This window comes from Thalassophryne amazonica, chromosome 8, assembly GCF_902500255.1.
Source record: "Thalassophryne amazonica chromosome 8, fThaAma1.1, whole genome shotgun sequence".
Classification (NCBI taxonomy): domain Eukaryota; kingdom Metazoa; phylum Chordata; class Actinopteri; order Batrachoidiformes; family Batrachoididae; genus Thalassophryne; species Thalassophryne amazonica.
Window position 1 is genome coordinate 113,067,223 of NC_047110.1, and position 24,085 is coordinate 113,091,307.

Genomic DNA, 24,085 nt, shown 5'->3' on the forward strand with positions numbered 1-24,085 from the left:
AGTAAAAACTGGTTCTTCATTTTGCATGGTGGCTCAGTTTACCGTCATGTGACCCGCCTCAGTTGCCCACCTCATTTTTTACTGTCTTCTGACAGCCTCATAAATTAGTTTTGAAACGTAGTTCCTCTGGACACAGATTAGACATCGTTTCGTCATTCAGCCAGTTTGGGTCTTGGTCCGGCTTCACCAGATCTCCTGAGAGCTCTGACTGGACAGCGGACAGTTAGCAGGTCACAGATGTACTGACTGAGTTTATCCTGTGTTTGTGGGACTCGTTCAGTGGTTTGGTGAAGACGGTGCAGGTTTAAGGTGGTTCTAGTGCGACACGGACGTCCAGTTTGTCTTCGCTGTGCCACACTGACCGGGTGTTGTTCAGTTTTATGATAATGGCTCCGGCTGCGCTGAATGCCTGTCGTTATGGCGTGAGTTGCACGAACTTGTGCTGTGTGGATCCAAACTCAGAGATTTACAACAAAACCCGCTAATGTCCAGGAGGAGATAAACAAAACCTTCTTCTTCTGTGGTTTTATTTGATGTTTGAAGCGTTCTGTGTGCAGCTGCTTTTGCGTGCAGCATGCGCGCTCTGTGACAGAGAGAGGCCTCTCTCACGCAGTTGCATCATTTTTCTGTGCCTGACCTCTGACCTCAGCCGAGCAGTGACATCACAGGCACAGTGGGGCCATTTGTCTCTGTGTCACTGTGCGTGCGTGGACGGACGACCCCTCATTCTTAACTTTTTCAGCTCTCTAATCTCACTCTGAAATCTGACCTCAACCTCACTGAAGACGGTTTGCAAAAGCGGGGAAAAATGACCAGCAGATTGTTTGCCCTCAAAATTAATGCCAACTTTGAAATTCTCCTTCAAATTACACAATGAAAAGAATATCAACGCACAGACAAAGGACCGCTGACGTGCCAGCAAATCACATCACGTGGCGTGCACCGTAGAGGCCGTTTATACTGCGTTCAAGACAGCTGAAGCGTGCGTTCAGTTGGTGAACAGTCCGGATGCTCGCAGTGACCTCGTCCAGTTTTGTTGTCGTCTTTACAGGAGCAAACATAAATAAGATGTTGTGGACGAGCGAGATGGAAAATGTCAGATATCTACTTTGGACTAAGTATCAGTTATTGCAAAAACTATAATGCCAGTAACCTCACTAATATATAAAGAATGAAAAAGTATCACAAAGAAAAGCAAATAATTAGTTAAAATTAAGTGTCATTTGTAATATTACTTTTTCAGCAGTCGTGATGGAGGCTGACGTGATTATTGTTCTTATGACACCAAGTCTGATCAATCGGAGTCCTAATTTCTCTGAGCTGCCAAGTATTTTTGCTGCTATTGAGTGTAAAACTGCCAAGTATTTTTGCTGCTGTTGAGAGTAAAGCGGCCAAGTATTTTTGCTGCTATTGAGTGTAAAACTTCCAAGTATTTTTTGCAGCTATTGAGCGTAAAACTGCCAAGTATTTTTATAGCTATTGAGCGTAAAGTGGCCGAGTATTTTTACAGCTATTGAGAGTAAAGCAGCTGAGCATTTTTGCTGCTATTGAGTGTAAAACTGCCATGTATTTTTGCAGCTATTGAGAGTAAAGAGGCTGAGTACTTTTGCTGCTATTGGGTGTAAAACTGCCAAGTATTTTTACAGCTGTTGAGCGTAAAGCGGCCGAGTATTTTTGCAGCTGTTGAGCGTTAAACTGCTGAGTATTTTTGCAGCTATTGAGTGTAAAATGGCCGAGTATTTTTATAGCTATTGAGAGTAAAGTGGCTGAGTATTTTTGCAGCTATTGAGTGTAAAACTGCAGAGTATTTTTACAGCTATTGAGCGTTAAAACTGCAGAGTATTTTTACAGCTATTGAGAGTGAAGCGGCCGAGTATTTTTGCTACTATTGAGTGTAAAACTGCCAAGTATTTTTACTGCTATTGAGAGTAAAGTGGCCAAGTATTTTTGCTGCTATTGAGTGTAAAACTGCCAAGTATTTTTGCTGCTATTGAGTGTAAAACTGCCAAGCATTTTTGCAGCTATTTAGCGTAAAACTGCCAAGCATTTTTGCAGCTATTTAGCGTAAAACTGCCAAGTATTTTTACAGCTATTGACCATTAAACTGCTGAGTATTTTTGCAGCTGTTGAGTGTAAAACTGCCAAGAATTTTGCAGTTATTGAGCGTAAAACTGGTAAGTATTTTTGCAGCTATTGAGCGTAAAACTGGCAAGTATTTTTGCAGCTATTGAGTGTAAAACTGGTGAGTATTTTTGCAGCTATTGAGTGTAAAACTGGCGAATATTTTTGCAGCTATTGAGAGTAAAGTGGCTGAGCATTTTTGCTGCTATTGAGCTTAAAACTGCCAAGTATTTTTACAGCTATTGAGCGTAAAGTGGCCGAGTATTTTTGCAGGTATTGAGCGTTAAACGGCTGAGTATTTTTGCTGGTATTTAGCGTAAAACTGCCAAGTATTTTTGCGGCTATTGAGCTTAAAGCGGCCGAGTATTTTTGCTGGTATTTAACGTAAAACTGCCGAGTATTTTTGCAGCTATTTAGTGTAAAGTGGCTGAGTATTTTTGCTGGTATTTAGCGTAAAACTGCCAAGTATTTTGCAGCTATTGAGCTTAAAGTGGCCGAGTATTTTTGCGACTATTTAGTGTAAAGGGGCCGAGTATTTTTGCTGCTATTTAGCATAAAGGGGATGAGTATTTTTGCAGCTCTTTAGCGTAAAAGCAGCTGAGTATATTTGCGGCTATTTAACGTAAAATTGGCAGAGTATTTTTGCGGCTATTTAATGTAAAAGCGGCAGAGTATTTTTGCAGCTATTTAGCGTAAAGGGGCAGAGTGGTTCTGCAGCTGTTTAGTCGACATTTTGCTTGGTTATTTTGTGTCATTTCAGTAACACAGTAGCACCTTAGCATGTAGCACGAGAGCCTAACATTTCAGTAGTTTGTTTTTTCCTACCCTCTGCATGGAAACGGGTTCATTTTGTTGTTTCCAGTCCATAAATGTAATTATATTTTTGCTTGTTGCTGTCTAATTTAAATTCCCCTTTGTTGCCGTATCATTTACATTAGGGAATAACCCTGTTGTGTCTGATGATTTGCAGACGTTAATGCTGGATTTTAAGGTCACAAACTGAGTTTAAAAAAACAGATATTTTTGACCGGAATCCAGCATTAACGTCTGCAAATCATCAGACACAACAGCGTTATTCCCATTCGAATCCAATTCCATTGTTTGCAAGGTTTATTTTTCTGTAAGTAATTCGACCTGGACGAGGTGCCTCTCCGCCTGGCCACTTTCCGAATCGTTGTGGGTGTGGTCAGCTCGTCAAAGCTTATTTACCGTAGCAACAGCGTCTTCATGCCAAAGTGGAAATTCTGTGAGCAGACCCACAGATTTCTCCATCTGGTCAGCTGTATTGAGTAATTCTGTATCAGAGTCCTCATTTTCACTTTCGTATGATAGATTAAATTCACCCATTTCGGCATCATCGTCGCTCCACTAGTTTCTCTCGCTGTCAGCTGACAGCGCCATTATTGACACCTGCCTAGCGCTCAGGGTGCGGAGTAATACATCAAATGTGAAACGGTGAAATATTTTGCCACCGTCCATGCGATATTTTATGGTCTGAAATCTCACATGATTAACCAATCAGATTTGCAGAACAAATGTATTTGGATTAGAATTCCCCGTTTTCTCTTCAGCTTTAATGTGGAAATATGTGAAGAAATTTGGTTGTTCTAAAGAGAACTTTTTAGTTTCCTTTTACCGTCTTTAACATCTTTTTCTGCTGTGAGAGTAAGCTAATTCTTAAACATTATCGTCACTGAGAGGAATCTGAACTGTCTGCCATCTCACACACACACACACACACACATACATTTTGTCTCTGGGATCTCTTTGCTGCAGTCTCTGGATTCCTGACAGTAGAATCACTGACTCAACACACAATTGCAGGAAATGAATTTCATGTCTGGACACACCACAGCCCAAGTGTGTGTGTGTGTGTGTGTGTGTGTGTGTGTGTGTGTGTGTGTGTGTGTGTGTGTGTGTGTGTGTTTGGACAGTTATCCTTTTGTCTTGCTGGTTGTGTTCTGTTGTTGTTCTACAAAATACCTTGACGTAAGCTGTCCTGCTCTGACTGTCAGTGTTTCCGTAGCTGTTGCGCCCTCCTGTGGTGGTTAGTGAAGCTGAAGGTGGGTGGTGCCCGTGTACTGGTTTGTTGATGCTGTCGTACCACTTCAGAGCAGCAAAAGTCCCTTTAAGCGTTTGTTAAAGGTCAGTTTTACTTTTGCTCTGGATGCTTCTGGTTGGTGCAAAGATGTGTGTGTGTGTGTGTGTGTGTGTGTGTGTGTGTGTGTGTGTGTGTGTGTGTGTGTGTGTGTACACGTGCATCTTCCCTCAGTCTGGGGTCCGGTACCAGAGGCCAGGGAGCTTGATGGTGCTGCACAGTGTCTTAGCTGTTCCTTGGACTTCACTCTTGTCTTGCCTCTGTTCTCCTCGTCCACCTTTGTTGGCGTTTCCCACACAGACTTCTGTATTTCCACTTCTCGACACTGTGTGTGGACCTTGTGGGCTGAACAGTCACAGCAGGTGCCACACCAGGACAGAGACACAAATATGCAACTACCCTGTTTTATGAGTGCAGGTGTTGTGAAGGTGTAGGAACACGGACCCACAACAGGGGGCGTTAAATGAACGGACAATGGATAAGCCAAACAGTAACAATTTAATGTTGTGTAGTGCACAACGGAATACAGACAAACAGTTTTGGTACCACAGACAATTATATGTAGCGTGACGTGTGGGCAGGCTTGAGGATAGGAGACGTCCGTCCCGAACCGAGCCGGATCCCACACGGCCTTCACCGCCAACGGATCTGAAGAACACGGGAGCCGCCAAGTCCTGGATCCCCAGGTGGCCACCGTCTCCAGCTGTCAGACCTGGTACTGCTGGCAGAGAACAGAAACAGTATTGATGAGTGTGAGTTTCGCACACTCAGTAATCCCACAGTCTGTGTTCTTTTAGGAGGGAGCACCTCCACCTTCAATCACATACTTGTGCAGCTCCTGTCTAACCACTTATCTGGTTGGAGTGTGAAGCGAAGCCGTTGCTGATCACACCAAACGTCAGTCCCTCAGATAAGGCACACCACAGGAAAACGGCTGCAAAGAAGTTCAGACTCTAAGTCAGAGTTAAGTGTAGCAGAGAAATTACCTCTCCAGGATGATCAAAGACAGTCTGGAGTTACCTGTAAGTGCTGTGACAGTTAGAAGACGCCTGTGTGAAGCTAATTTATTTGCAAGAATCCCCTACAAAGTCCCTCTGTTAAATACAAGACATGTGCAGAAGAGGTTACAATTTGCCAAAGAACACATCAACTGGCCTAAAGAGAAATGGAGGAATATTTTGTGGACTGATGAGAGTAAAATTGTTCTTTTTGGGTCCAAGGGCCGCAGACAGTTTGGGAGACGACCCCCAAACTCTGAATTCAAGCCACAGTTCACAGTGAAGACAGTGAAGCATGGTGGTGCAAGCATCATGATATGGGCATGTTTCTCCTACTATGGTGTAGGGCCTATATATCGCATACCAGGTATCATGGATCAGTTTGGATATGTCAAAATACTTGAAGAGGTCATGTTGCCTTATGCTGAAGAGGACATGCCCTTGAAATGGGTGTTTCAACAAGACAATGACCCCAAGCACACTAGTAAACCAGCAAAATCTTGGTTCCAAACCAACAAAATTAATGCCTCGCAGATGTGAAGAAATCATGAAAAACTGTGGTTATACAACTAAATACTAGTTTAGTGATTCACAGGATTGCTAAAAAAGCAGTTTGAACATAATAGTTTTGAGTTTGTTACATCAACAGCAGATGCTAGTATTATTGTGAACACCCCCTTTTCTACTTTTTTTACTAACAGCCCAACGGAGCTGCTCTGGCGTGAACGCGTGACTGTAGTCGGCGCTGCAGAGTCTCGAATAAAAGACCAGCACAGACTGGAGCGAGTCCACCTGAACCCGGACAAACTGACAAGACCGGGTTCAGATTCACGCCGACCCACGTGGCCACTTGTTTGTAGGTCAGTGTGATAGAGGCCACTGTTCTCCAGCGTGCACACGCGTGTGCGTGCGTGATTTGCTGGTCATTGTCAAACATAATGTCTCTGCTGTTCTGCAGAGAAAGCAGCAGGAGCAGAGAACAGCAGCTGTACTGTAGCTGTGATTCAGGCAGCAATAACTAGAATTTATTAGAGTGCATGATTCTGTCTAGGCCACGAACTGGGTACGGAACACAGCCAGGAACAAAACTTGTATCATGCAAGGGTCTGATTAAAACTGACTTTAATCTCCCATGAAAAGAGGGTTAAACAGGGTTAGGGATTAGGATTAGGGGTTAGAATTTAGGGTTAGAGATTGGGGTTAGAATTTAGGATTAGGGTTAGGGATTGTGGTTAGGATTAAATCAATTCAAATCAGACCAATTTTATTTATATAGCGCCAAATCACAACAAACAGTCGCCCCAAGGCGCTTCATATTGCAAGGCAAAGCCATACAATAATTACAGAAAAACCCCAACTGTCAAAACGACCCCCTGTGAGCAAGCACTTGGCGACAGTGGGAAGGAAAAACTCCCTTTTAACAGGAAGAAACCTCCAGCAGAACCAGGCTCAGGGAGGGGCAGTCTTCTGCTGGGACTGGTTGGGGCTGAGGGAGAGAACCAGGAAAAAGACATGCTGTGGAGGGGAGCAGAGATCAATCACTAATGATTAAATGCAGAGTGGTGCATACAGAGCAAAAAGAGAAAGAAACACTCAGTGCATCATGGGAACCCCCCAGCAGTCTAAGTCTATAGCAGCATAACTAAGGGATGGTTTAGGGTCACCTGATCCAGCCCCAACTATAAGCTTTAGCAAAAAGGAAAGTTTTAAGCCTAATCTTAAAAGTAGAGAGGGTGTCTGTCTCCCTGATCCAAATTGGGAGCTGGTTCCACAGGAGAGGAGCCTGAAAGCTGAAGGCTCTGCCTCCCATTCTACTCTTACAAACCCTAGGAACTACAAGTAAGCCTGCAGTCTGAGAGCGAAGCACTCTATTGGGGTGATATGGTACTATGAGGTCCCTAAGATAAGATGGGACCTGATTATTCAAAACCTTATAAGTAAGAAGAAGAATTTTAAATTCTATTCTAGAATTAACAGGAAGCCAATGAAGAGAGTATGTGTAAATGATTGTTGTACAAAAGCTTCAGATATCTGTCGCTGAGATAGATGATGACTGCAGGCAGTTTGAATTTTTAGGGGGGACCGTTCGGTCGGCGACACCGGTTCGCTCTCTCATTACCAGGTACCCACACTACAATGACATCATTAGTGTCTCCCGGTGTGTTGTGGGCCTGGACACACTCACACACCCGAGCTGGTGAGTAGAGTGGCCCTTTAATGGCTCTTATACACACACACACCTGACTATCTCAGTAAATAAAAACTCTTTTACCCTTAAAATTGAGGTTAATCAGGAGCTTGACACACTGAATGAGAGCAGACACCTCAGCCTGCGAGATGGTGATGTATCTGCCCAGTGTAAAGCTCTTTTCCTGTGTCAGGTCGTGGTGTTGTATTAACACTCCAGGTCTGGCTTTCCCCTGATTAATGATCCGTCTGTAAAACAGGTGAGCTTGTGTTCAGAGCTGCTGTCCTGTCGAGAGGATCGCCACCGCGCAAAGTTTGCTCTACCCCAGACTTTAACACCTCCCCCCTGTCGAGTTTATCTACCTCTCTATCGCACAACTGCGCACGCACATCTGCCCATAGAGATGAGCTTCCCGCCATCTAACGGTAATATTCTGCTTTACAGACAGTGTGCTTTAAAGACATGCAAGTCTTTAATTTTTTAAATTGAAAAAAACACATTACTGTATTTTTGTGTAAAGATGTGGGTTTTCTGCAGTGGCTGAGCTCAACTCGATGGGTGAGGTGTGCATGCACAGTTGCATGGTGGAGCTCCTTTCAACAAGACATGGTTACCGGAGATGAGTTCCACTACCGAAGAAAATCCTACATAAGTTTTGAATTTACATAAAAATACAGTAATAAGTGTCATTAAGCACCAAGGCCGAAAACCAACATTGAATGCCCGTGACCTTCGATCCCTCAGGTGGCACTGCATTAAAAACCAACATCATTGTGTAAAGGATCTTACCGTGTGGGCTCAGGAACACGTCAGAAAACCATTGTCAGTTAACATAGTTCGTCACTACATCTACAAGTGCAAGTTAAAACTCTACCATGCAAAGTGAAAGTCATACATCAACAACATCCAGAAACACCGCCGCCTTCTCTGAGCCTGAGCTCATTTGAAATGGACAGATGCAAAGTAGAAAAGTGTGCTGTGGTCTGATGAGTCCACATTTCAAATTGTTTTTGAACACAAATTGAACACAACTTACACATCTGTGATGGCACCATCAATGCTGAAAGGTACATCCAGGTTTTGGAGCAACACATGCTGCCATCCAAGCAACGTCTTTTTCAGGGACGTTCCTGCTTATTTCAGCAAGGCAATGCCAAGACACATTCTGCACGTGTTACAACAGCGTGGCTTTGTAGTAAAAGAGTGCGGGTACTAGACTGGCCTGCCTGCAGTTCAGACCTGTCGCCCACTGAAAATGTGTGGCGCATTATGAAGCACAAAATACAACAACAGAGACCCCGGACTGTTGAATAACTGAAGTCATACATCAAGCAAGAATGGGAAAGAATTCCACCTACAAAGCTTCAACAATTAGTGTCCTCAGTTCCCAAATGCTTATTGAGTGTTGTTAGAAGGAAAGGTGATGTAACACAGTGGTAAACATACCACTGTCCCAGCTTTTTTGAAACGTATTACAGGCATCCATTTCAAAATGAACAAATATTTGCACAAAAACAATAAAGTTTATCAGTTTGAACATTAAATATCTTGTCTTTGTGGTGTATTCAATTGAATATAGGTTGAAGAGGATTTGAAAATCATTGTATTCTGTTTTTATTTACATTTTACACAACGTCCCAACTTCATTAGAACTGTGGTTGTGTTTGGTAAATACATTTTGGAGCTAAAAACTACGTGATGTGAAACATTCTTACGTTGATACAGATGTTGAAGCTGGTGTTCGAACCCTCCTCTCTTATGGAGCTGGATTCTTCAACAAAAACACAAAGTGGGTGACATGTCAAAAAAAAAAAAATCACAGTAACGGCACTAAATGAGTCAAATGTACACATTTGTTGTCTTACTGACTTTAGGTGTTTTTCTGTCAGAAGTTAATACCTTAATGTGGAGCACAGAGTTAGCTAGCTCGCGAGTTAGCAATCAGCTAGCTCACTGTGTCCACATACAGTACATGTGACACTGATGTTACTTTAACACAAGTTTAGATTCAAAATCTTCATTTGTTAATGTGTGCTTCCCACCAATGGGTTAAGTAACGTGAAACGGTGCTTTCAAGCAGACTACAGACGTCACAAAAACACTTGCCATCTGTCACTTCCAACAAAGCCATGGCCGAGTTGTGGTCATCCTGCCTCCCGTTTCTCGCCGGTCGGTGTCCATAAACAGCATTCCTGCAGTTGAACCGTTTCCAGCCCTTACGGTCTGACCTACTCCGGCCATTCCACCTCTCTGTATTTTCTCCTCCACCACCAAACACAAAAACGTCCGCAACTCATCCACGGACCACTGTGGGGTTTTGTGCGAGTAAAAAAAAAAAAAAACTTGCCGTGAAATGAAAGAAAAGGACGGTTGCTGTAAAACCTCTGAGTATTTAAAAATGGCGGGTTTGATTCTTGTCTTAGTCAGCGTGCTCATGAATCATCCAGTTACGACATTCTCTGACCAATCAGTGGCCGACAGCCTGTGATGTCACATTTTATTATTGGCTCGGCTCGCTTGGAACCGCTCCTGAGCAAATACCAAAGAAAGCACCAGGTACCAGGTACTAAACCTAATGGAAAAGCAAAAAAACGAGTAGTGTTGAGCTGAGTAGTGCTACTTTGTGTCGTGGAAAAGGTCCTTTAATGAAGGTGTTGCTGGTGTGGACGGGGTGCAGTCAGAGGATGAAGAGCAGTGGGCTCAGCACGCAGCCTTGGGAGGACCCGGTGCTGAGTGTGAGAGCTGTGGATATGTGGGGGCCGAGCCTGAGTTTCTGTGAGCCATCTGACAGAAAGTCCTTAATCCAAAGATATGTGGAATGAGGTAGACCGAAGTTCAGCAAGTTCCTCACGAGGCAGTGGGGGGAGGATAGTGTTGAATGCTGAACTATAATCCACGAAGAGAAGACGGGTGTAGTTGCCCTGTTGATCCAGGTGGGTCAGCGTGGTGTCGGGGGCAGAGGTCACGGTGTCCTCTGTTGACCTGTTGGCTTTGTAAGTGAATTGGTTTGGGTCTGAAGTGGGGGTTAGGAATGACATGAAGAGATACTTCATCACCACCGGTGTGAGTGCACCAGGCCGGTCGTCACTGAGGCTGGTTATGGGGGTTTCTTGGGTAGGGGCACTATGGTGGGGGTCTTCAGGTATGACGGGACAGCAGACTGTGTCAGGGACTGGGTGAAGATTTTGGTGAAAATCACTGCTGTTTTTATGTTTGTGCACTGCTGTGTATTGTGCAGTTGAACACTGCACACGTTTGTGTTTTCACACAGCGACATTCCCTCACTTTGGTACATTCTCACAGTCAGCGAGGGAGGGGGGAGAGGGGGGGGGGGATTATGTGTGTCAGCAGGACTCCTCGGGTCAATGACCAGTCTGGATTGGAGGACTATCAGGATCCAAGAGGAAGTGACGTGTTGGGTTACACTCTCCTCCTCCTTTTCCTGAGGGAGAGAGAGAGAGAGAAGGAGGGAGGGAGAGAGGGACGAGCGAGGTAGAAGTCTCATTCTTGCAGTGTGACATCACAGAGAGACAGAATGTGTCCAGATTGTCTGGATGTCTGAAAACGAGGTTTGAAAAGACAGAAGGACGAGACAAGGGAGGAGGACAAGACGAGGGAGGAGGTCGTGGCTCGAAGGACTTTTTTGGGGGGTATTGGTTTTGGGATCTGGTTGTCAGATGAGTGTTCGGGGCTGAGGACTGGCCCTGCCCTGGAGTTACCGGAGCGCCTCACTGCAGCGGCACAATGAACTATCTGGTGAGTGTGAAGACAATCACGGCCTTCTCAGTGTGTGTGTGTGTGTGTGTGTGTGTGTGTGTGTGTGTGTGTGTGTGTGTGTGTGTGTGTGTGTGTGTGTGTGCCGGCATTACACCAGCTGTGCCAGAGCTGGTGGTGAGGGAGGAACAGCTCACTGCCAAAAGAAAAGGGAGAGAATGTGAAGGGGGAGGAGAGAGAAATGGAGTTAACATTTTCTCTCTGGATTCCGACCTTTTGTTGGCTCTCCGCAGGGAGTGTGTGAGTGTGAGGCCAAAGTTTGGAAGTGTACACAAAGTACACACAGGTCGAGCTCCAAGACACTTTGTAACTTTCCATGTTGATGAGATTTCATCTACAGGCCACAGATGGACTTTTTGTTATCTTTTAACTTGTGTTGCATTGTTTAAAAGGTTCTGCTTTAGTCAGCTAGCATTTTACTTTGAAAATCCACTGTTTAACCAGCATTTTATTTTGAAACTTTCCACTTTTACTAATCAGTGTTATACTTTCTACTTTCATTAACAGAGTTTTACTTTGAAAATCCTCAAATTTTGTTTACCAACATTTTACTTTGAAACTCTTCTTTCCTGTTTTTAGTTGGGGAAAACTCAGGACAAATACATGTAATTTGGCCACTTATCAACAGGGTCAGACTTGTCAATAAAGTCAATGTAATGTACAGTGGTTCATTTCAGGTCATCTTGGTGTGTATATCTCGTTGCAGGCAATGATAGCTATCAGCAAGTTAGAGACAAAACCAAACCAGCTGATTTCAGTAGAACAACATACAGCCCAAACGTGTTTTCACCGAACGGCCAATAACGTGTGCAGAAATACGAATTCTCACCTTCGGATTCGCCACTTACCCGGAAGTGATGTGGCACCGACCTCGAGTATTCACAGCTCTTCACTTTTTCCACCTTTTATGTTACAGCCTTATTCCAAAATGGATAAAATTAATTGTTTTATCCTTAATTCTACACACAGTACCCCATAATGATGATGTGAAAAAGTTTTTCTTCAGTTTTTTTGGAAATTTATTACAAAGAAAAAAATAAGAAATCACATGTACATAGGTATTAACAGTCTTTCTCAAATTGAGCTCAGGTGCCTGCTGTTTTCACTGATCATCTTGAGATATTTCTACAGCTTAATTGGAGTCCACCTGGGTTAAATCCAGTTGATTGGACATGATTTGTAAAGGCACCTGTCTACATTTAATGTCCCACAGTTGACAGTCAGAGCACAAACCAAGCAACAATTCAAAGGAATTGTCTGTAGACCTCTGAGACAAATCTTTGGAAAGGTACAGAAACATTTCTGCTGGTTTAAATGTCCCAATGAGCACAGTGGCCTCCATCATCTGTAAATGGAAGAAGTTCAGATCCACCAGGACTCTTCCTAGAGCTGGCCGCCCATCTAAACTGAGGGATCGTGGGGAGAAGGGCCTTATTCAGGTAGGTGACCAAGAACCTGATGGTTACTCTGTCAGAACTCCATCATTCCTCTGTGGAGAGAGGAGAACCTTCCAGAAGGACAACCATCTCTGCAGCAATCCACCAATCAGGCCTGTATGGTAGAGTATCCAGATAGAAGCCACCCCTTAATAAAAGACACATGTCAGCCCACCTGGAGTTTTACAAAAGGTACCTGAAGGAATCTCAGACCAGGAGAATCAAAATTCCCTGGTTTGATGAGACAAAGATTGAACTCTTTGGTGTCATGTTTGGAGGAAACCAGGCACCATCCCTACAGTGAAGCATGGTGGTGGCAGCATCATGCTGTGTTGATGTTTTTCAGATGTTTTTCTAGTCAGGATTGAGGGAAAGATAAATGCAGCAATGTACAGAGACATCCTGGATGAAAACCTGCTCCAGAGTGCTCTTGACCTCAGACTGGGGCAAGGGTTCATCTTTCAGCAGGACAATGACCCTAAGCACACAGTCAAGATATCAAAGGAGTGACTTCGGGACAACTCTGTGAATGTCCTTGAGTGGCCCAGCCAGAGCCCAGACCTGAAACTGATTGAATATCTCTGGAGAGATCTGAAAATGTCTGTGCACCGACGCTCCGAAAATGTCTGTGCACCGACGCTCCCCATCCAACCTGATGGAGCTTGAGAGGTGCTGCAAAGAGGAATGGACCAAATTGTCCAAAGATAAGTGCACCAAGCTTGTGGCATCATATTCAAGAAGACTTGAGGCTCTAATTGCTGTCAAAGGTGCATCAACAAAGTATTGAGCAAAGTCTGTGAATACTTACGTACACGTGATTTCTTAGTATTTTATTTTAACCCTCTGGAGTCATCTGGCGTGTCAGTATAAAAGTCACATGACCAAATTAAGCCATCGAATCCACCAGACTGAGTCTATGTTTGAATGTGTGTTGAAAGTGCAGAATTCAAACTATATACCAGTTTTAAAATTTGTTGATAGGCTCAGTAAAACTTGAATCATCATTAATAATTTTTGCCATGTTTTTTCCTGAATGTTGTGGGCATTTTTGGTGCGAATTTTTGCACAAACATGCAGTAAATGGGACTTCTAATTCCTTGATGGCTCTCCAATGGTGCAGCAGTTGCAGGTGGAAAAATATGACTTCCTCTTTATCATTGGTGGAAAAAAAAAGCATGACTGATGCCAGTCAAAATCACCAACCCCATGTGGGGTTGTTGTTGAGGTGAGTTAGCCAAAACGCAACCAAAGACAAACTAAAATGCCAACACTTCCTCCAGGTGGACAACAGGAGGAGTGATACTCCTCTTATGGGTCAGGACTGTGTTCACTCTGTCTTGTGTTGGACAGGAATTGTTTTTTGAGTGGCACAAATAATTGGTGTGGCATCTTATTGTTTTGTAACTAGTTGTGCAAAAAACACCTGAAGAATTTCTGCATTTTAATATAAATAATTGTATATAGCTTTGTGTGTTTGCTACATTTGTACATATGTTTTTGAAGCTTGCAATTCATATTTGCATTTCTAAGTTATAAAAATGGTTTGTTAAAAATGTTTGTTGTTTTCACAGTAAAAAAAAAAAAAAACTTTTCTCTGTTCCAATTTTATGTTTTTGTGTGAATTTAGGTTCATTGTGTTAATACAGTATGTCAGAATGAAAGAAAAACTAAGATCACACAGGTGAGGTTATACTGAAAAAAAATCATACCAAACAAGGCAAAGTAAACAGTTTTTTAAGGTAAATTATGAAGGTAAAACCAAAAGTTGTCAAAAATGGCCAATTATACCCTGGACCCCAGAGGGTTAATAAATTTGCAAAACAAAATCAAAACCTTTTTTCATGTTGTCATTATGGGGTGTTGTGTGTAGAAGATTGAGGGGGAAAAATTAATTTCATCCATTTTGGAATGAGCGTGTAACAACAAAATGTGGAAAAAGCAAAGCGCTGTGAATATTTTCTGGATGCAGTGTATGCTCTGACGTCGTGTGTCTGTTGTGTCTGCTTTTCTTTGTTGTTGTTTTATTTTAATCACAAGTACTAGGGAATTTTGCACTTCAATCATTTTATCTCCACGTTTATATGAATTTTGTACAACATGACGACTGAGTGGCATTTATAATCATTCAGGGTTGTTGACTTCACAGATTTCCTGTTTGCCTTTCGTAAAGTCATTTCAGTTTATTTGTGTAGTGCCAAATCACAGCATCAGTCGCTTTGAGGCACTTCTCAAGGGCAACGTCAAACCTCATCAACCCCAAGCCCCAATGGAAAGTCTATGGGAAACCGTTGTCATATTTTGCACTTCATAATGCGCCACACATTTTCAATGGGTGACAGGTCTGGACTGCAGGCAGGCCAGTCTAGTACCCGCACTCTTTTACTATGAAGCCATGCTGTTGTAACACGTGCAGAATGTGGCTTAGCATTGTCTTGCTAAAATAAGCAGGGACGTCCCTGAAAAAGACGTTGCTTGGATGGCAGCATGTGTTGCTCCAAAACCTGGATGTACCTTTCAGCATTGATGGTGCCATCACAGATGTGTAAGTTGTCCATGACATGGGCACTAACACACCCCCATACCATCACAGATGCTGGCTTTTGAACTTTGTGCTGGTAACAGTCTGGATGGTCTTTTTCCTCTTTTGTCCAGAGGACACGACATCCATGATTTCCAAAAACAATTTGAAATGTGGACTCATCAGACCACAGAACACTTTTCCACTTTGCGTCTGTCCATTTCAAATGAGCTCGAGCCCAGAGAAGGCGTGGCATTTCTGGATGCTGTTGATGTTTGGCTTTCGCTTTGCATGGTAGAGTTTTAACTTGCACTTGTAGATGTAGCGACGAACTGTGTTAACTGACAATAGTTTTCTGAAGTGTTCCTGAGCCCACGCGGTAAGATCCTTTACACAATGTTGTCGGTTTTTAATGCAGTGCCGCCTGAGGGATCAAAGGTCACGGGCATGTTCAGCCTTGCCGCTTACGTGTAGAAAGTTCTCCAGATTCTCTGAATCTTCTGATTATATTGTGGACTGTAGATGATGGAATCCCTAAATTCCTTGCAATTGAACGTTGAGAAACATTGTTCTTAAACTGTTGGACTATTTTTTCACACAGTTGTTCACAAAGTGGTGATCCTCATCCCATCTTTGCTTGTGAACGGCTGAGACTTTTTGGGATGCTTATTTTATACCCAGTCATGACACTCACCTGTTTCCAATGAACCTGTTCACCTGTGGAATGTTCCAAACAGGTGTTCTTTGAGCTTTCATCAACTTTCCCAGTCTTTTGTTGCCCCTGTCCCAGCTTTTTTGAAACATGTTGCAGGCATCCCTTTCAAAATGAGCAAATATTTGCACAAAAACAAAGTTTATCAGTTTGAACATTAAAAATCTTGTCTTTGTGGTGTGTTCAATTGAATATAGGTTGAAGAGAATTTACATTTTACACAACATCCCAGCTTCATTGTCATTGGGGTTGTATGTGTGTGTGGTAAAAACTGAAAACTTTCATTTAAAAAATTTGGACATGACTGACTCCTTTATGATGTCATAATGTCTGGAGGAGATTCCTCTGTAGGGGCCATGGTGCACCGTGAAGGGCTGGTGGGAACGCTGACCCCTCGACATGGAGATTTTCCACTGTCTCAGTCCATGGCAGCGTCTTAAAGCTTACGTAAGTGTTCGATTTTGGGGCTGGTCCAGTAAATGAGGCTGGATGGTGGTGCGATTAAAGGTGACAACGTGAGGCCTGTGTTGATGTTTGGCCCTGGGTGGCGTTTGCGTTGTTGCACTGAGCAGAATGAGCAGCTTTACCAGGGTTTGTGTGTGTGTGTGTGTGTGTGTGTGTGTGTGTGTGTGTGTGTGTGTGTGTGTGTGTGTGTGTGTGTGTGTGTGTGTGTGTGTGTGTGCGCGTTGTTGCGTTGCAGAATTCCGACATAATCCAGACTGGACTTAGAGGGAGAATTAGGAAGATTTATGGCTGTGAGAGGAAAGAAAGAAAAGAAGGAAAGGAGAGAAGGCGAGTCGTGGTTGTCGTTTCTGCTGACTCAGAGGAAAGTGGAGCGAAATGAAGGTTTTAATGGCTGGAGGACAAGAAGAGGGAGAGAGGAAAACAGGAGAAGACGAGCAGATGCTCAGGCACGGAATAAAAAACTGATTTAGCAAAGAGATTTATTTTGTTAGTTTTTTACTCTTAAAGGAAAATTAAAAACGTGGACGAGGGCAGTTTGACAAAATAGAAGGAAAAAGTGAAGACTGAGGAGCACACCGTAACATTTTAAAAAGGTTTTTACAGTAAAAGTCTTCACAAACGAGGAGTTTGTACACGTTGATTTATCGAGGCACAAGGTATTAAAACATGCCTCTTAAGAGAACAAATTTTACTCCAGTATCAAAATCTGAGATTAACAGAGACGGAGAGCGTTAATTAACAGGATCAGCAGCGTTATCATGTTTTATTGCTAATTAAGAGAGCTTAACTTTAACACGTCAATCTGCTGTTTTGCTGTTTTTTCACAAATGCAAAAAAAAAAAATGCAGTTATTTGAGTCTGTTTCATCTCCACTTTTATCCAGGTGTAGAAGAGTTTAAAAGCAGATTATCTTTACTTTGTCCACGTTGAATCCAGTTTAAGATGTTTTAGAGTTGGACTAAATGCGTTTATATCAACAAAAACAAATTATTATAGTAATAATAATTTATATCACACTTCAGTTCAAAGTGCTCTTCATGATAAAACATCAGAAGGCAGCAATAACATAATATTACAATTGCAAAACATTACAATCTCAACAATTCTGGGAGATTTTATTATTATTACACTATGTAACACAATTTTTGTTCTTGGCTTCTAAGTGTTATATTTCAACTGCTTATGTCTAAAGTCGATGGAAAAATGACTACATTCAGCACAAACTTTGATTTTAGTTTTTTTAATCTAGAAAGTTCTAAAAGTTTCTTGAAATTTCTAGATAATTCTGGAAATTTCTAGAAAATTCTGGACAGTTCTAGCAGTTAAAGAATATTCTAGAAGACTACTCAGTAGTAGTGAAGGCGAATCGAGAATATTCTTGAAAACAGACAAATTTCAAAATATCACTGTCCTGATCACAGAAGCAAAGTTTCTGTGGAATAACAGCTATTTTCTATTTATTTAAGGCATAACAGGTTAGGAAAACACACTGTGTAAAATTTGTTATTTTTCAGTGATTAATGGGTGTGTTGTTTTGGCTCTGTGTGAGTCTGCAAAAGTTCTGGTTTTGGATCAGAATCGTCTCAGTGCTCGTCAGAACTCCACAGTGTGGAACATGACACTGCGTGTCGAATCCACAATTACACGGCAGTAATTAGTGTGTAATTTTTCCTAGAATAACAGTCCAGATCACAAACAGCCGTGTTACACACTGACATTTATCTCAATGTTTATTCACATATGATGTTTGATTTTATCTGTTTATTCATGCATGTTTTTATCAGTTTATTCATGTTTATTTTCATTTGTTCATATTCTATTTTATGTTTCTTCACATATGTTTGTTTTTTACATTTGTTCACATTTTTTTATGTTTGTTCACATCTCACTGTTTTTTATTGGTCTGTTTGTTCACATACATTTGTTTTTTAATCTGTTTGTTCATATATGATGTTTGTTTTTATGTTTATTCGTGTATGTTTGTTTTTATCAGTTTATTCATGTTTTTCATTTGTGTACATTCTTTTTTTATGTTTCTTCACGTTTTTTTTTTTTTACATTTGTTCACATTTTTTGTTTCTTCACATCTCACTGTTAATGTTTTTTTCTGTTTACATATATTTGGCACTTTAGATTACAACATATTGAGGTGAAACTAGGTCATAAATAAGATGAAACGCGTACACTTGAATGTTCACTTTCACTCTTTGTAAAAAAAAAAACAAAAAAACAACACAAACAAAACTTACATGAAATATTATTGAACTATTTAATCTGGTAAAATAAAATGTTTTTGGGGTAATCCTGAACTTATTTCCACATTGAATGATGAACTGGTTCAAGCTCATTTTAAATGTCAACCAGCAGTAAAGTGTGTTAAAATTGATTTAAAATCATTGAGGATATTGTTTTCTGAAGTTCTTTCTGAAGTGGTTTTCGACTGAACTGCGGCACTGGTTTTGATTTTGGTCGGTTATTTTGGGTTCACCGTGTTTTGCAGATTTCTCAGGCATCACATGACTCAGTTCACGGCTGATGTGTAAAAATAACCAGCTTGTTGGAAATATTTGAGTTTCAGCCTGTAAAATGTATTTTTGTTGAACTGAGCAAGTACAGATGACTCGTGGTCTATTTCTGGAGTTAAACCGTGCTGGTTTTTAATAGAGGAGGAGGATTCCCTCCATACCGGGGAACTCTGAGGGTCCGAGTGTCAGGCAGACATTCAGGATCAGATTTCATCCCGTTAATTAAAAGAAGCTGAAAATCCTGCCTGGTGTTAGAGGAATTAAGTGTTGAGAAAGTCTGCTGGTGCTGACAGCAGGATTACTCACCTCCACCTGGACAACTGAGGTCTATCTAGTCCCCAAACACTCAACCAGCTGAGTCACTGTTGACTTTTCAGCCGGCGCCGTGTTTGTTGTGCAGTTATTAGATCACAGTGCTGCCAATCAGAACTCAGGAACCGGGTCCCACTGTGCCGGAGAGGAATGTGTGGGGCTCGTCACTGTGTCAGGACCGATTTGTTTCACTGTGTGTTTTTCAACTGAATCACCGCCTGAGTCATGAAAGCCGGCTTACTGCAGGAATTTCCCTCCGTGCGCCCACACACACACGAACGAATGACCCCCTCACCGGGTGTTACCTGTCCGGACTCACTGCTTACCCAGCAACTCTCATCAAACCTTAAACATGCAACTGCCAAACCACACCCACGTGACCACCAACCCGCATCCACACGACCACCAAAACTCACCCATTCGACAGCCAAAACTCACCCATTCGACAGCCAGAACTCACCCATTCGACGGCCAAAACTCACCCATTGGACGGCCAAAACTCACCCATTCAACGGCCAATACTCCCCCACGCGACCACCAAAACTCCCCCACGTGAACGCCAAACCGCATGCACTCGACTGCCACAACTCACCCATTCGACCGCCAAACTACACACACTCACCCTGCAAAGCTCCCCCACGTGACCGCCAAAACTCCCCCATTCGACAGCCAAAACTCACCCATTGGACGGCCAAAACTCACCCATTCAACGGCCAATACTCCCCCACGCGACCACCAAAACTCCCCCACGTGAACGCCAAACTGCACGCACTCGACTGCCACAACTCACCCATTCGACCACCAAACCACACGCACTCACCCGGCAAAACTCCCCCATGTGACCGCCAAAACTCCCCCATGTGACCGCCAAAACTCCCCCACATGACTGCCAAAACTCCCCCACGTGACCGCCAAAACTCATCTACGTGGCCAACCAAGCCGAACGCACTCGACCACCAAACCTCGAAAAACAAATGTCTGTGTGAATCCTGAAGCCAGGTTCAGGATTGACAGACTGACCACTCAGTGCTTCACGATGTGGTCACACGAACATTATTGCCATAAATTTACATACACCTTTTGGTAAATCCATTCAGAACAATTAGAGCCTATTTCTTTTGCTGCCAGATCTGGATCTCTGTCTGGACCTGGACCAGAATCTGTGTGACACAAAAGCCCTCATATGTTATTGTTATTTACAGAACAAAGAATTAAACCTTTTAAAATGAGATATTGCAGTGTTGACTGAATCCGTCGATGATGCGATTGTGGAGTTGTGTTTACTCAGAAAAACGAAGATGGAGCCGTTTCATTGTTTGAGACTCATTCAGAGTTGGGCCGGTGCTGACAGATGAGGCTTTGTTCTGTTTGGGACTGACCCGGGTCAAGCGGGTCCTAGATGACCCATTTAACATTCCCATGGAACTGGACATTCTTCTGTGGTCTGAACCCTGAACACAGGATGGAATTAAAATCCTGAACCGCCCACAATGTTTGACGCTTTCAAAAGGAACGTGTGCTGATTGGTCCAGACTTTAACCAGCCTCGTCCATCGGAGGCGGGGTTTAAGGCTGCTCATGCCACAGGAACACATTTTTTAAGCTCTTTTTTGGATTTCTGAGCATTGTTGTGGTGTAGTTTTTATTTTTAGCATTTGATGGATGTTGCTGGTGAATGCTGGGCACAATTGAAAAACCATATCAGAACCATGAGGTTTGGTCTGAAGTTCACTTGTGCCAATTTGCATGAGGATTGGTCAAAAATTGTGACCTGCTTAAAAAAAAAAAATCTTTTCAGCAAAATCCAACATGGCGACCACATTGTTTAGTTTGAAAAGTTTCCATGTGTCAACTTTGGGAGCTTCCACAGCAGAAGAAGACATAAGATCTGTCTTTTAACATCCAAAATATCAAGAGCTATTTGTCAGAACACATTTGAAGTGCCCCCTAGAGGTCAAATTCTATTCTTCTACTGTTAGTTTATTTTGTTGAGTGCTTTGATTCCTGTGAAAGTCCTACAAAAATAATCAATATGATTATATTGAAACGTGCACTAATAATCACAAAAAAATGATGAAATGTTGACATTTTAAAAAATCCTGAATACAAGTCTATGATAAGTGTGTGGGTGAAGGATAAACTACAGCTGTCTGAAGCCTGTGCTCTATTTCAGCCCTCAGCCGCGGCTATATTGTTGCTACGTCGTCACCAGAACGCCACCTGCTGATTCAAGCCCAAATCAATTGTAAACACAGCGGAGGTCGAGCTGTTTACGGACAATTTTTTTGTTCTAGTGTGGAGGTTTTTTGTTTTGTTTGAACACGTGTCTGAATCAGCTGTGGGGACACAGATCCTTATGGGTTTGAGCCTTATTTAGACCACAATGAGGGAGAAGAAACTTTGGAGGGAAACCTTCAGTCTGACAACAGTGACGATATTGGCAGAGTTCAGAACACAGAATAGTGATTCTAAAATAAATAAATACATAATGTAGGCGATTTCGGCAGATGATACCTTTTTGCCAGCTCTTTGGTCTAATCAACTGGTAAACAAAAAAAAAAAAGTTTTACTCTCTGTGACATCAGAAAAAAAGTGATGGTATGGATTTTTTTATTTATCTTTTTTTCTCCTGAGAAAAATGTACATTAAAATCTGAAAAATGTCACGAGAGACTGAAAATATCAGCTATTTTTTTTAAATAAATATTGTTTCTTTCTTGAATAGCGTAACACATTATTATTATTAAATATTAAAACCATTCACCCTGTTGATGTTTCAAATTCCGCAAAACCTCGGAGAGGTCGCTGCGCTGCGAGAGCTCAGTAACATTGAGAACTGCATTGAGACACTCTGATCACGCTGCACTTTAACCGCTGCACACAAACACCACCAATAACATAGCAGCATAAAACTATTTTTAAATTGTGCCTAAAACTCTCATGAATATATTCTCTGGGTTTATAGACGTTGTTATTGCATTTGTTTTATGTAAACATGCGAGAATCACAGACTGTCTCTTCGTTATTTTCAGTGGGAGCTGCTGTGAGCTACGCTCACTTCCTAATCATGTTGTTCTGGGGAAAGTGAAGCTTGCTCTTTAACGTCTTGATTATTGTTCTTTACAACACTGTTTGTCCTCTTTGTTCCAGACTAATATATATAATATGTCTGAAATTCGGTTTGCATTTATTAAATTCCACGCAGATTAAATGTAGCAGACATGGATTATTTGTTAGAATTGTTTTAGTAAGTTTTCAGGGTATCATGCAGCAGTCTCTTATTAACGTGATGAAAAGCATAAAAAATTACATTTTTGTAGTATAATATTAATTTACAACTGTCATCACGTTGATTCTCTATATGTTGTTTGACTGCAGCGACTCTCTGGCACGCAAGGGATTATGGGATACGTCAATAGGCCAAATTCGCAGAAGGAGAAAATAATATAGTCTTACCTGTCCGTTTCAGTGAGATCATCTTCATTTTGATGAAAACGTGTGTAAATAATTTAATTAATTGTCCTGGCAGAGTCTCCCCTCTGAATGGATCCGCTTTGCACTTCAAGTTACAAGACTCACAGTTCCTCATCTGCTCCTAATGTCTGCACGCGGCAAAATTCCCATGATCCAAAAACAATAAAATAATTTGAAAATAGTCATTTCTGCCTCCATGTGGAGAATCTGCACTACACTCTGCGTGCGCGCTCGTCATTATAAGTGTTTCCACCTGCCAATCGAAAAAAGATTCTCCCGGCGAGAATAACTGTTCTGACACCAAAAACACTCTGCATCTCTGACCCGATCCACTCGATGGAATCGGGGATGTCAGTAGCCTGTAAAAATCCATAAATCCGGAACCATTAAGATAATGGTTCCGGAGCTGATGCTACTTCCTCCTTCTTCTCCAATGTCGGGACTCGCCAGGAAGGTCCTGGTTTCTAGTGGCGCGCAGTTAAAAATCTCAGTATTTCTGTCTTCAGTAACTGCCCACCAGGAAAGGATAAATTTCAAACTGTTTTTTAATTTTGTTTTTAAATATTCATGAAAACATTACATATTGTGTCACCTACACTGTAATAACAAATATGTAATTGTTCGGTATGTAAGTTGCACCTGTGTATAAGTAGCAGGGCCTCCCAAAATTGCAAAACAACAAAAAAAAAAAAAACGCGACTTGTACTCTGGAAAATACAGTAAATCCATTAACAGCTGAGGAGAACCTGTTCTGCAGCGTTTCAGGTTCTGTTTCGTCTTCCACAGTCGAACATCCAACATTATTTATTTTTACGTCTGCGTCTCTGTGGGGATCAATCAGTCTGATCAGGATCCAGATGTAATCTAACAGCGGCGTCTCAGGGCGTGGCTGAGGATTACACTCTTTTGTACAGCTTCTAGTTAAGAAGCAGGAACTCGTGAAAAAAATCTTTTTGTTTTGATAAAAGTCAAATTAATCATCAGATCAGCTGCTGGATCACACAGGCAGCATCAGCCACAGCGTTCAACACGTTCACGTATGTGCACAATGAAAACGTCACGGTCCAGATACCACACCAAGATTTATACCCTCATACCGCTACAAAGTTTACAAAATGTCTAACTATATGGTGGCCCAGAGGTGTAAAACCCATTAGTAATATGAAAAAGTGAAAAGGCAAATGCAAAACACAAAAATATTTTACTAAGGTCCGTGGCTCAGAAAAAAATAGTCAGGAAAAATGTTGTTTTTAAAACCACAAAGGAATATTACTTGATAATACAAAAACAGAAAAAAATGTAAAAAAAAAGTTTTTGGGAACACAGTTTGAGAAAATGTGAAAAAAATATTTCATAAAATACAAGTGATCAGGATCAGCATAGACAGCAGAGAATGACATCATCAGCATAGAATCTGTGAAACAAGAAAGTTTGCGACCCACTTTTGTGTCTTAAAAGTTGTTTTT

General features: G+C 42.0%; 1 protein-coding gene across 3 annotated transcripts in view; it reads left to right on the top strand.

Annotated features, from left to right (window-relative positions):
* bcar1 (BCAR1 scaffold protein, Cas family member) overlaps positions 1–24,085 on the top strand; it is a 143,578-nt gene that overhangs the window by 49,330 nt on the left and 70,163 nt on the right. Inside the window, exon 1 of one of the 3 annotated variants that reach the window (XM_034177289.1) lies at positions 10,853–11,161. The exons of the other annotated variants lie outside the window; for them this stretch is intronic. Coding sequence (XP_034033180.1) covers positions 11,150–11,161 — 12 coding nt within the window. The 5' untranslated portion in view covers positions 10,853–11,149. Of the gene's footprint in view, positions 1–10,852; positions 11,162–24,085 lie in introns of those variants that run through there. 3 annotated transcript variants of the gene reach the window in all.